The 14,002-nt window shown below is 33.9% G+C and overlaps 1 protein-coding gene across 1 annotated transcript; it reads left to right on the top strand.

Moving 5' to 3' along the window:
- Nucleotides 1-416: 416 nt before the first annotated feature.
- On the top strand, nt 417-12,112 carry LOC105442633. The gene is made up of 7 exons (XM_030993857.1): nt 417-426; nt 1,125-1,225; nt 5,493-5,531; nt 6,760-6,818; nt 7,568-7,656; nt 10,035-10,075; nt 11,583-12,112. Exons 1-6 carry the CDS (start codon nt 417-419, stop codon nt 10,073-10,075), a joined length of 339 nt encoding a protein of 112 aa, XP_030849717.1. The 3' UTR covers nt 11,583-12,112.
- Nucleotides 12,113-14,002: the final 1,890 nt, after the last annotated feature.

Raw genomic sequence — 14,002 nt, 5'->3', positions numbered from 1 at the left:
AGCGTGATCCTGACATCTGATTGAAATAATGAGGGGACATTTAGATAACATATAGTCTCAGCTACAACATACTCAAAAATCAACAAAAACCAAGCAGAAATAATGGCGATATTGCTTGCAAAAGACAGGAATGTAGAATCCAGATTTCAGACCATGATGATGATCATGAGCGTGATCCTGACATCTGATTGAAAAAATGAGGGGACATTTAGATAACATATAGTCTTAGCTACAACATACTCAAAAATCAACAAAAACCAAGCAGAAATAATCGCGATATTGCTCGCAAAAGACAGGAATGTAGAATCCAGATTTCAGAAAAACTCACCTTCGATAGGCATGACACGCAAATTCAGAAAATTCTGACATTTTGCATTTAAATTAATCGAAATTTTGACTATGAAGACGTCATCAAAATGAAAAATGGTGAGATATAAATAAAGAGAAGGAAAGAGAAAGACGGTATATAGTCATGTAAAAATACATGAGCTGGACAGAGGGATGAAAGATCGAGGAATCAGAAATGCATACATATGTCTTGGAAGGAGAGGATAGCGGGAGGATAAGGAAATGGTGGTAGGGTATACACAAAGCTAGCCAAAGCTAGGCAACGGAAAGAGCTAGAGAAAATGAAGGAGAAATGGAATAAGGCCAAATAAAAAAAAAAAACATGTTTAGCGTCCTGTTTTTTGGAAAAATAGGAAGGAGGCCCTTTTTTTCTTTTTTTTTCGTTGAAAATGGCCGCTCAAAATGGCCGCTCGGTACATTTTCCCTGTCAGTTGGACTACTTTTCAAAATGGCCGCCGACATTTTTTATTTATTTTTTTAAAATCAGAAATAGATCCATTGCGTAGCAGGTTTTTTTATGTTTTTTTTCTTTAAACAAAAAAAAAAAAAAAATCAAAAAAATAATAGGAGGCGGCCCCCAAAAAGGAAGCGGGCGGGGACGCTAAACATGTATATTTTTTTTACATGGCCTAAACGACAAGGTATCAGATATCCATATTTTTGACATTCCTTTTCCCTTAGATATAAACACGCAAAATCATGCATTTCGTGAGAAATTATATGCGCGAGAAATATACTGGGCGAATTGTCTGTAGGGCGAATTTAATCTGACCAAGATTTTGGCCGATTCGAATTGCATGCAATATGGTCATATGAGTTTCTGAGTACGCTACTGCTGTTTAGTTGTGCTGTTGTGCTGATTGCTAGCTTAGCTTTGGTAAGACTTAGAATTCGGTTGTTGCTATTGTATTACTTTATCGTGAATCCTTTCTTATTAGTTTGTTGGAGATTTTGCGTTATCGCATAAGTGTGTGAGTGTATTAAACTTTTAAAGGCATTGACTGTGTTTATAATAATGTTTGCAGTTTTACAAATCAAGTCTGAGATGCGATACATCTTACGTATACGGTACATGTTTCGGGTCTGCGTACATGCGTGTTATCATCAGCTCAGTGTGATTGTGATTGAATTTTGAAGCCCTACGAAAAACGAAAAGGAAGTGTTTCAAAAAAGTGAAAATCTTTGACTCAGTTTGACTTTGAGTGACCGGTTTTACCATACTCATTTCCCCCAATAGACTGTAGAGTGTAGACCGTATACCTAGTCTAGATCTAGATCTAGACCTACCTAGTTCTAGATCTAAGTCAGGGTAAACCGTAAGTCCGTAGGGATCTAAGCCTACTACTAGATCTAGATCTAGATACTATATCTGACTATAGGCCTAGATCATAGATCTAGACTAGACCTAGATCTAGTCTAGATCTATTAATTTCTAATTCCAATCATAAATATCTTGATAGTTGATAATTAGACAGGTCACAGCTGACAGGCGATCGGCTTGTAAAAGTCATGGGATAATAATTATCCCCTCACCAAAGAAGGAGGGGATCCAACTTAGACCCCTGTATTAATATGCTGCTCGCTGTCGAAGCCCTTCCTTCTGTGTGCTGTAACAAATCTGGTTTAAAATCAATAACTTTAGACCCTAGTAATGTTTGACGGATTTTAATGAAATTTGATATGAAGGTAGACCTAGGCGCAGGCCTAAATGGTATAAAAACACCGCATGAGTTCAATTTCGGAGTGTGTAGGTCAAAGGTCATAGCTCATTAAATATGCGAATCTGGTTTCTGTTCGATAACTTAAGTAATATTTGATGGATTTTCATGAAATTCGATATGAAGGTACATGGTATAAAAACACAGCATAAGTTCAATTTCCGAGTATGTAGGTCAAAGGTCATGGCTCATTAAATATGCGAATCTGGTTTCCGATCGATAACTTTAGTAATGTTTGACAGATTTTAATGAAATTTGATAGGAAGGTACATGGTATAAAAACATAGCATAAGTTCAATTTCGGAGTATGTAGGTCAAAGGTCATAGCTCATTAAATATGCGAATCTGGTTTCTGTTTGATAACTTTAGTAATATTTGATGGATTTTCATGAAATTTGATATGAAGGTACATGGTATAAAAACACCGCATAAGTTCAATTTCCGAGTATGTAGGTCAAAGGTCATGGCTCATTAAATATGCGAATCTGGTTTCCGATCGATAACTTTAGTAATGTTTGACAGATTTTAATCAAATTTGATATGAAGGTACATGCTATCAAAATACAGCATAAGTTCAGTTTCGGAGTATGTAGGTCAAAGGTCATAGCTCATTAAATGTGCAAATCTGGTTTCTATTCGATAACTTTAGTAATGTTTGACAGATTTTAATGAAATTTGATAGGAAGGTACATGGTATAAAAACATAGCATAAGTTCAATTTCGGAGTATGTAGGTCAAAGGTCATAGCTCATGAAATATGCGAATCTGGTTTCTGTTCGATAACTTTAGTAATATTTCATGGATTTTCATGAAATTCGATATGAAGGTACATGGTATAAAAACACAGCATAAGTTCAATTTCCGAGTATGTAGGTCAAAGGTCATGGCTCATTAAATATGCGAATCTGGTTTCTGTTCGATAACTTTAGTAATATTTCATGGATTTTCATGAAATTCGATATGAAGGTACATGCTATCAAAATACAGCATAAGTTCAGTTTCGGAGTATGTAGGTCAAAGGTCATAGCTCATTAAATGTGCAAATCTGGTTTCTTTTCGATAACTTTAGTAATGTTTGACAGATTTTAATCAAATTTGATATGAAGGTACATGCTATCAAAATACAGCATAAGTTCAGTTTCGGAGTATGTAGGTCAAAGGTCATAGCTCATTAAATGTGCAAATCTGGTTTCTATTCGATAACTTTAGTAATGTTTGACAGATTTTAATGAAATTTGATAGGAAGGTTTATGGTATCAAAACATAGCATAAGTTCAATTTCGGAGTATGTAGGTCAAAGGTCATAGCTCATTAAATATGCGAATCTGGTTTCTGTTCGATAACTTTAGTAATATTTCATGGATTTTCATGAAATTCGATATGAAGGTACATGGTATAAAAACACAGCATAAGTTCAATTTCCGAGTATGTAGGTCAAAGGTCATGGCTCATTAAATATTCGAATCTGGTTTCCGATCGATAACTTTAGTAATGTTTGACAGATTTTAATCAAATTTGATATGAAGGTACATGCTATCAAAATACAGCATAAGTTCAGTTTCAGAGTATGTAGGTCAAAGGTCATAGCTCATTAAATGTGCAAATCTGGTTTCTATTCGATAACTTTAGTAATGTTTGACAGATTTTAATGAAATTTGATAGGAAGGTACATGGTATAAAAACATAGCATAAGTTCAATTTCGGAGTATGTAGGTCACAGGTCATAGCTCATTAAATATGCGAATCTGGTTTCTGTTTGATAACTTTAGTATTATTTGATGGATTTTCATGAAATTCGATATGAAGGTACATAGTATAAAAACACAGCATAAGTTCAATTTCCGAGTATGTAGGTCAAAGGTCATAGCTCATTAAATATGCAAATCTGGTTTCCAATCGATAACTTTAGTAATGTTTGACAGATTTTAATCAAATTTGATATGAAGGTACATGGCATCAAAACTAGGCTTGAGTCGGTACGGTCGATCACACCGGGACCTGACCGTTGCCGTCGGGACCCGGTTTCGTTTTTTGAGAACCGACGCTCCGAAAAAAATAATGAAATATGTAAGAAATTGTAGTTTTGCACACCACTAAAATCAATCCACCTTAAAACATAAGTATTTAATTGTTACCAATCATATTCTAGTTCATCCTGAATCAATCCAAATTGCTGATATAAATATGGGTTGCAAAGCAGTTCGCCCCATGGGGTTGTTGCCAGCTGCTAGCTAGCTACTGAACTGGCCGGGTCTCTCGGCAGGATTAATATATCAGGTTGAAAGAAACATTAATGTTTGAATAATAAAACGGCTTTCTAAAAAGTACTTCTTTACAACATACCGATCGAATAATTTTTAAAAGACAAAATATATATTTTTTCTTTGATTTTGAACACCGCATGCTTCTTTTAAAAGCTGAAAATTACTTGGTAATCACATGAAGTTTCGATACGGATAGCTGTTGCAAGGCAAGTTCAGATTAGTCTCGGAAAAATGCGCAGTGCTCGTCGTTAGCTGTAATGCGTGCCAGAACAAACCCAAACAAAGACGTGATCGTAACGAGAAAAAAATCATTAAAAACTACGAGAGCACAATTGGAAAGACAACTACCCAAAATTATCGTAAGCAGATACATAACTTGGAGGAAGAATACAATAGTTGTCCAAGAAAAGCCACAGAAATAGTGATATTTAAGGAGTTACTATAGGTACAATCATTATCGGAATGGGCCTGCTGATATGTCAAAATTACACGTGTTTAAATTGAACACGAGGCTATAGAAACCAAATACCGCCCTCTACGGTGAAAAGCAGTAGAACAAAGGATTCTAGTATTTGCAGCAGGCGATAAAAATGTACCCAGTTACTCCTCGATTATCACAATTTCTGTGGCATTTCTTGGGCAATTATTGAATTTTTTGTCCAAGTTATGTATCTGATTATGGTAATTTTGAGCAGTAGTTCCAATTAGTTCCAGTAGTTCCAATTGCGCCCTCGTAGTTTTTAATGACTTTTTTCTCGTTACGATCACGTCATTACAAGCAGGAGTGGGATATTGATGTTGACAAATGCTCATATACCCTTTACAGCTCATTTTATGTACATGTATGTTATTACCAAAGAAGAAAAAAGCCAGTGAGTCACTCAATGGTGTCTGACAGTGAAGCTAGTCTAGCAAGTAAACGGGTTTCTTTGCATAATTTGAATATTAGGACACTGCTAATGTTTAAATTTCACAGATAGGACTTACATGACATATTCATAATTCCTGCAAAGTTCTACAGAATTTGATGTTGGCTGCAAAAGGGACATGGTATCTTTAAGCATTGGATGAGGGCTCATTATTTGTATTTATTTGTGTAATATATTCATATTGGTATTTTATGAAATGCAATTGTTTTTTTCTTTTCTTTTTTTTCTTTCAGGTTATTGACTGTTTTCAGAATTGCAGAGAGTTGCAGAGAGTTGCAGAGAGTAAGTTGATCTGCTTAAAAAGGCTGAAGTCGAGTAGTTTTTAAATTAAAGCTACAATGGAATGAAACAGATCTGCATAATTGGGGACATAATTGAACGTGGAATAGGAAAGCTATGGCTTAATGAAATTTCTATATAACATTTTTTCCGTAGGTATGTAACATAATTTTGTGGACAATTCTCAATACTCTTCCATTGGGTGTTGCCAAAATTTGAAGAGAATCCATAGTGAATTATGTAAGGAGTTGATAAAGAAGATTTTTTTTTTTTTATTGAACACCTAGTGCAAACGTATAGATGTATTTTGATTTTAGTCCAATGCAAAACATATAGTACAGGTGACCTTGCCTAAGTCGAACTTGGATAAGTCAAAAATTGCTATGGTTGAACGTCTACACGTAGCCCATCCTGTTTTGTCCCATTATTTTATAACCTTCCTAAATCAAAATTTGTCTAAGTCAAAGCTATTTTATGGGTCCCAAAAGATTTGAGTTAGGCCATTAATTTTTGTTTACATGTTTAGCGTCCCAATGCAATCGCATGACCCAAACTGGTCTTTACCTTTAAAGGTACTATGTCCCATTTGCAGGCCAACAAAATGAGAAGGTTACATTCCAACGGCATTTGAAAGATAATACTAATTTAGAACTTCCCTTAAAAAAGATGTGGGGCTTGAAAATGTCTTTAAGTTGGAAAATAACGACTATTAGTTGTCGAATCGACTTAAGAACTATAGAGCCAGTAAGTAATTGTCTTATTTTCAGACCATTGTACCGAATGGTCGTACATTTTATGCTGCGCAAAGATTCAATCAGTTTAATTTTGGCCATTACAAGCAGAAGTGGGATATTGATGTTGACAAATGCTCATATACCCTTTACAGCTCATTTTATGTACATGTATGTTATTACCAAAGAAGAAAAAAGCCAGTGAGTCACTCAATAGTGTCTGACAGTGAAGCTAGTCTAGCAAGTAAACGGGTTTCTTTGCATAATTTGAATATTAGGACACTGCTAATGTTTAAATTTCACAGATAGGACATACATGACATATTCATAATTCCTGCAAAGTTCTACAGAATTTGATGTTGGCTGCAAAAGGGACATGGTATCTTTAAGCATTGGATGAGGGCTCACTATTTGTATTTATTTGTGTAATATATTCATATTGGTATTTTATAAAATGCAATTGTTTTTTTCTTTTCTTTTTTTCTTTCAGGTTATTGACTGTTTTCAGAGTTGCAGAGAGTTGCAGAGAGTTGCAGAGAGTTGCAGAGAGTAAGTTGATCTGCTTAAAAAGGCTGAAGTCGAGTAGTTTTTAAATTAAAGCTACAATGGAATGAAACAGATCTGCATAATTGGGGACATAATTGAACGTGGAATAGGAAAGCTATGGCTTAATGAAATTTCTATATAACATTTTTTTCGTAGGTATGTAACATAATTTTGTGGACAATTCTCAATACTCTTCCATTGGGTGTTGCCAAAATTTGAAGAGAATCCATAGTGAATTATGTAAGGAGTTGATAAAGAAGATTTTTTTATTTTTATTGAACACCTAGTGCAAACGTATAGATGTATTCTGATTTTAGTCCAATGCAAAACATATAGTACAGGTGACCTTGCCTAAGTCGAATAAATGCAATACCTGTTCACTTATGCATAAAATATCAATCCCATAAACCACAAATTTCACTCGGCAAACCCAAACTCATCACATTTGATCTTAATTTTTTCATATAATCCTCAATTCCGTAAGCTCCAAAGGACTTTTCTCTCACAAAATTGAAAGGCCCATTCCTGTGCACCCTAATTTCCATACCCTTTACAAATATGAGCAGTGCTCATCCAAGCATGAATCATTTTCTCCTGAATCAGTTTTTCCCCCAAAACCATATATTTTTTATTTGGCAGCCTTTAAAAGTGTATAGTTTTTTTTGAGATGCACTGTATATGTATTAAAATTGTGTATTTTTCTTTTTGTGATGTTTTACCCATATGTTTGTCTTCTGTTTTGTTTTTTGAAGACAGCTGACATCAGTTGACATCAAGATTTGTGGTCAAGGAGCAAAGTTTGTGGTGGGAGAGAGCAAGTTATTCCTGTGTAGGTATATTGGAAAGTGGGTCATTTCATCAGGTTGGGATGCAGAGGTGTGACATGGCATTGTATCATCAGAAGTATCACTTATTTTGATACAGTTATTTTACAGAAAAAGCACCTTCAATTGTGCAAGAAATTTACAAATATTTAAAACATACCCTTGTTTTTTGTCCGAGATATGATCAAAAACTTAGTGGAAGATGTAACACTTTTATGCCCTCTCATTAGTAAACAAAATCATTTGGACAAATTCATGTTGTAAATGTCAGAATATCTTGAATGTGTGTGAAAGTACGACGTAACATTACACCGCCGTAATGTTACGTCGTACTTTCACACACATTCAAGATATTCTGACATTTACAACATGAATTTGTCCAAATGATTTTGTTTACTAATGAGAGTGCATAAAAGTCAACACCAAAAAGATTAATTACGTTAGTTTGTCATCAAATAAACCAAATATTACCAGATATGCTGTTTGATGTGTAAATGTTCCATTCTGCATGCTGTAAATGTCTGAAAAACTTAAATGTGTATTCTATCATATCTTGGACAAGACACCTGCATATGTCTTAAAACTTTGTCCATTTCTTGGACACCCAAAGGTGCTTCTTCTATTAACTGTATCAAAAGTAGTGATACCTGTGATGATACAGAGCCATTTCACACCTTTAAGTCCTAGTGTGTTCCAACCTGATGAAATGACCCAAGTAGTTTTGTGCTCATTTAACATAAAGAAAAATAATTTATGCAAGAGGTCACCGACATCCAAATCAATAGATGTTTCCTTTTCATGAGTTAGGATAGGTAGTTAAACTAATTTACATGTATGACCAGCAAATTGCATAATTGTACAGACAACCAAAGCATGAGCTCATTATAGCAAATTCTTTTCCCCCGGTCTTGGAGGAGGATGCTATGCAGATTCATGGTTTATAGATTTTGGTCTATTCTAAAAGAATGTTGCTTCACATTTGTTGTGCAATTAAAAAAAAAAGGAAATTGATATGTTCTTTTAAGTTGAAGGAAATCTGATCTAATTAATATTAATGCTAAATTGCTAAGTGAACTCTGACACATATCGTCTTTTTTTGATACGTTGAGTTAAAGGGGAAGTCTACTTTGAAGCAACAGTGGTTTTAATAAAAGCAGAATAGTCTACTCATCAATGTGACAATCGCCATTAGGATGTTATCTTCCCATCCACATTGACAATACTGCATGCCTCTATTTTGAATAATGACCATGTCTCAGTCGAAGGAAAATCATGCATATGTTTATTATTAGGCAAGGAACCATTTCTATAGAATACCATTAGGAATAAGGTTTTCCTTCATCATATAGGCGTACTGCCTCAGGCAGTAGGCTCTAACATCTCAATTGTTTAGCTAAAATGTGTAATCTTGGTTTCATTGTATTGGAAAACTTAATTGTATGACATACAATTATAGGTAGTATATACTAGTATGTAAAATGTGAAGTTATGAATTTACAGCTAATGGCCTCTTTATCGCGATATCTTAACCCTAAAAAGGATGGGCTATTTCGGAGGTGTTGAGGATGGGGGGGGGGGGGGGGCATGATGGCCCCCCCCCAAGATCTCGGCCATTGAATGTCTGATCATCGCGAAATTTTGCACGCATCTCCTTATTCACGTAAAGAACAAGATTGCATTGTTAATTTATTTGAAAATATTTGATTTTGTTATTAAAATTTTCATTGATAATTCAGTTAATAGTGATTATTTTGAGCAAATTTTTGTATGAAATGTTTCTGATTAAGCTTAGAAGCAATCATCCACTAACAAAACATTTGATTCAATTTCTATTATGTATTTTATTTTATGAATTTCTTATGTATTGTAATGTTTTCAATTTTTATTTATTTCTTTCGTTTTTTTTATAGTTTTTTCCATCAGGATCAATATTGAGACAAAAAAGAGGATAATTGATTGTGAATTGGGAAACGATGGCTAATTTACTAAGCAAATGAGAGATACAGTTTCCCATTCGTTTTGTACACAAAATCATTAAATCCTCCAATTTTAGGCTGACATGGGGTCAGAAAAGGTCACATGACTTAGCAGTGGTACGCCCGATTTTCGCAAAGTTGGTGTCAAAAGATGCGTAAGATTTGAATGAAAAAACTCATGAAAGCGTGCTGCAAAATTTTCACGCGATTTCGGAGTATGTAAATCATTGGAAATGAAACATGATAGATTTGATGAGTTTGAGATGTACATGATCAAGACAGTTATGTGAATAGTGGGTAATTAGTTAACATTATAAACCACAATGTGATAGTGTGGGTATTTATCACTTTTAGTGATAGTTATTTATTTCTTACTTTTTAGTTTTTAGTTTTTTTTTTTTTTCTTCTTTTCAATGTAGGACGAGTGTTGGAGTTGCTGGAAGGAGGTAGTGGTGTTTAAGTAAGTATTAGGGGACTTAAGTTGATCGTGTTTAGCATACGGCCATAGTAGTAACTTTTCAAAAAGGATTAATTATGTTATGCCATGTAGTGGCACTGATTTAATTTTACTTATGTTTTGACTTTAAGGTCAGTTGAGCTGATTCTATAGGAAGACACAAAATGAACAATTGTCAAAGCAAATACTATGATTTTGATTGCACATGCAGCAATTTAAAAAAAATGAGATTACATTGTGAAATAAGCCTACAATGAGATCAAATAAATCTGTTGGCATATTGGGTGAAAAAGTTTTAAACCATGGGATTGTTTAAGGCCAAAATTTGGATGAGTCATTCATTGGAAACCTCCATGTTGTGTTGAGATCATGGGTCAATTATGTAGGTCAAAGTTTAAATTAGGTCAAATGTTATGGCATACCTGCAAGACTAAAGAATAAAAAACATTTTACACATTGAAAAACCTTATTTGTCAAACCTGTATTGCACATTCTGTGTATACCTCTGTCCGAATAGGGGAAAGTGGTTAGACTATTGTGACAATTAACCTTGTAGCTTTCATATCCTGTCCAAAATGATTTTTTACTAAAATGATTACTTGGTATTCTGCTATTAGCCATAATGGCTGGAATTCACAAAGGTGGTTTAGATTTAGACCACGGTTTATGCTTTTTATGGCTATATTACATTGCACTGTTTACATTTTTAATGTGCAATAGTACCTGTGTTTTCAAGATCTTCACACTTCGTACAAAAATAAGGAAGAATAGTTTTTGGTGTTATATATCAAGGTTATATTTACATAGACATTTTCTGCTTGACAAGTCAAATAATTATATTGAGGGCTATGGCAATACTGTGGTTCATGGGAAGAAGGAGGCATACCAGTAGACTGCACACAGTCTAATTAAATGAAACATGTCTCAGCCATCATATTAAGCCCATCAATTGTAGACTCTTCCATTGGGTGTTGCCAAAATTTGAATAGAATCCATCAAACATGTAAGGAGTTGGTCAAGATGAAAAACAGGGAAAAAATTAATATTTATTTTTCGGGGGCTACTTTTCAAGCTTGCCTGCATGAATATAACATTCTAAAATTTGTTTTGCATTGAACTCTATGCAAATTTATGGGGGCTCTTTTCTGGTTTTCGGGGGCTCTTTTGGGCATTTTGGGGGCTAAATCGCCCCGAGCCCCCGTGTATTTTTTTCACTGATGAAAAAAAAAGGGGGGGGGGGTGGTTGTTAAACACATAGTGCAAACATGCACAAATGTCTTGATTTTAGTCTAATGCAATACATATTGTACATGTGACCTTGCCTAAGTTGAACTTGGATAAGTCAAAACTTGCCAAAGTCGAAGGTCTACACAGAACCCAACCTGTTTTGTCCTATTGTTTTATGACCCCTCAGTCTCTCAGAAAGCTATTTTATGGATCCCAAGAGATTTGAGCTACTGTATGTAAGGTTGATTATGTATTCAATTTTCTGTCTCTGTTCTTTTGGCAGGTACTGGTTGCTTTGGAAGGCAATTTGTGTTTGTGTTGTCAAATCATCTTCATTTTTCAAAACATTACATACCATACCATTCCATCTTCACCCTCAAAACTCGTGATCTTGAGTTTTTGAGAAAAGCAGTACTCATTCAGAAGTTCATTTGAAGTTTCATCCAGAATCCCATTCCCATTCCAGATATCATATTCAAATCATTACATACCATACCATACCATTCCATCTTCACCCTCGGAACTCGCTATCTGAGTTTTTGAGAAAAGCAGTACTCATTCAGAAGTTCATTTGAAATTTCATCCAGAATCCCATCCTAAAGTCTGTTTATTCACAATTCACGACAATAGCCCTAGCACTTATAAGCTAGGTGTGAGTCAATTCGAATTGTGGTACACAGCAATTCTCAAGTCTGTTTATACACAATTCACGACAATAGCCCTAGCACTTATAAGCTAGGTGTGAGTCAATTCGAATTGTGGTACACAGCATATCAATATCTGAATATATCTGAATATACTTATCTGAATATACTTATCTGAATATATCTGAATATACTTCCCTACTTACCTACTTACATACTTACCTACTTATATCTTATACCTTACATCTTATACCTTATACTTGATACTTTATCCTTGATCCTAAAGTCTGTTTACTCTGTCTACTCAATCTGAATCTTCATTATCTTACTCTATCTACTCAATCTGAATCTTCATTATCTTACTCTATCTACTCAATCTGAATCTTCATTATCTTACTCTATCTACTCAATCTGAATCTTCATTATCTTACTCTATCTACTCAATCTGAATCTTCATTATCTTACTCTTTCTACTCAATCTGAATCTTCATTATCTTACTCTGTCTACTCAATCTGAATCTTCATTATCTTACTCTGTCTACTCAATCTGAATCTTTATTATCTTACTCTATCTATACTCAATCTGAATCTTCATTATCTTACTCTATCTACTCAATCTGAATCTTCATTATCTTACTCTATCTACTCAATCTGAATCTTCATTATCTTACTCTATCTACTCAATCTGAATCTTCATTATCTTACTCTGTCTTACTGAAACTCAATCTTGATCTTACTCTGTCTTTCTGAAATTGAATCTTCAATTTCTGTGTTGTGTTGCTCAAACTGTGTGAAATTGTGTGAAAACTAGAAAATAAGATACGAAACGAGATTGGACAAGAGTGTTAATAAACAATAAAGAGAAGAAAATTTCTTTTTGAGTTGATTTTTAGTGAAAGAAATAAAGCTGACTGGTTGATTGCTTGTTTAAGATATTGGAGAAAATTGTTAGTGTATAGAGAAAAAAAAGTGAATTGATTGAATAACTGAATTGTTAGAAATTGATTGTGAGAGATAGAGATATTTTTGATTGGTTGGTTGATTGAGTGATTTGATAAAAGTGAAATTCGTGAATATTACCTTTAGCATATAAGGTTGAATATAGAAACATAACTTTAAGACCAACAAGAGTGTTAATAAACAATAAATAAAAGAAAATTTCTTTTTTGAGTTGATTTTTAGTGAAAGAAATAAAGTTGACTGGTTGATTGCTTGTTTAAGATATTGGAGAAAATTGTTAGTGTACAGAGAAAAAAAAGTGAATTGATTTGATAAAGAAAGAAATTTGTGTCTGGATATAGGCTCCTGTAGTGTTCATAGCTTTAGTATTATAAGTAAGCCGATTGCAGAGAGGTTGAGAAGGAACATTGTATCAGGATATATATATATAGTTTTATAAATATAAATCGGCTTGATTGATTAGAAAGATAATCAGAAAAATATTTAAATTAGGATATAAAGTGGACTTTTTTTACACAGAGATTTAATACAGATTGTTGTTAATAGAGCGCCATCACAAGGCAAACTAATATAATTAAGAGAAATTCCGTCGCAATCAATACCTTCTAGATTAATATTTAACACAATTGCCGAAGAGCGCCATCTTTTGTCGAAAGCTATATATTTTTCTAGGCATTAATTTTCATTTTTGTTGAAAGGAAATAATTCCAAGAAGGAATACAGTATTGACAAGATATTGCATTGTCTATTATACAAAATACAACATACATTGACCTATAATCCATACATTTAACTTTAAAAAATAAAGAAATCCCCCCAAAAGCAAACACTTTGAACAGCAAATCAAAGACCATTATAAGGCAATTTGAGGTGATCAAGACATTACAGCTCGAATAGAAGGCTTCCTCTAGAGGAGTTTTTATCTTGAAACAAAAACATAATAGTCTGTAGTTCAGGCTTTGATATACACTGAATTTCAGTAAAGATTTTGAATTGATATTGATAACAGTGATACTTCAAATTACAATTGTGCATCATAATTTGAATACAGATACACTGTATAAGATAATTTGGAACGGAAAACCTTGTCTTGGCAAAG

The sequence above is a fragment of the Strongylocentrotus purpuratus genome, unplaced genomic scaffold, assembly GCF_000002235.5.
Source record: "Strongylocentrotus purpuratus isolate Spur 01 unplaced genomic scaffold, Spur_5.0 spur5_scaffold_20, whole genome shotgun sequence".
Classification (NCBI taxonomy): domain Eukaryota; kingdom Metazoa; phylum Echinodermata; class Echinoidea; order Camarodonta; family Strongylocentrotidae; genus Strongylocentrotus; species Strongylocentrotus purpuratus.
Note: the sequence above shows the minus strand (reverse complement) of the source record. Positions and strands in the feature narration are given on the sequence as shown.

Bases quoted from the DNA above. Each gene is read 5' to 3' on its own strand.
- LOC105442633 (XM_030993857.1), top strand. The intron at 1,226-5,492 runs GTAAGACTTAGA...TTTTTCTTTCAG, and splicing joins TGATTGCTAGCTTAGCTTTG to GTTATTGACTGTTTTCAGAA. The intron at 7,657-10,034 runs GAAAGTGGGTCA...TTTTCAATGTAG, and splicing joins ATTCCTGTGTAGGTATATTG to GACGAGTGTTGGAGTTGCTG.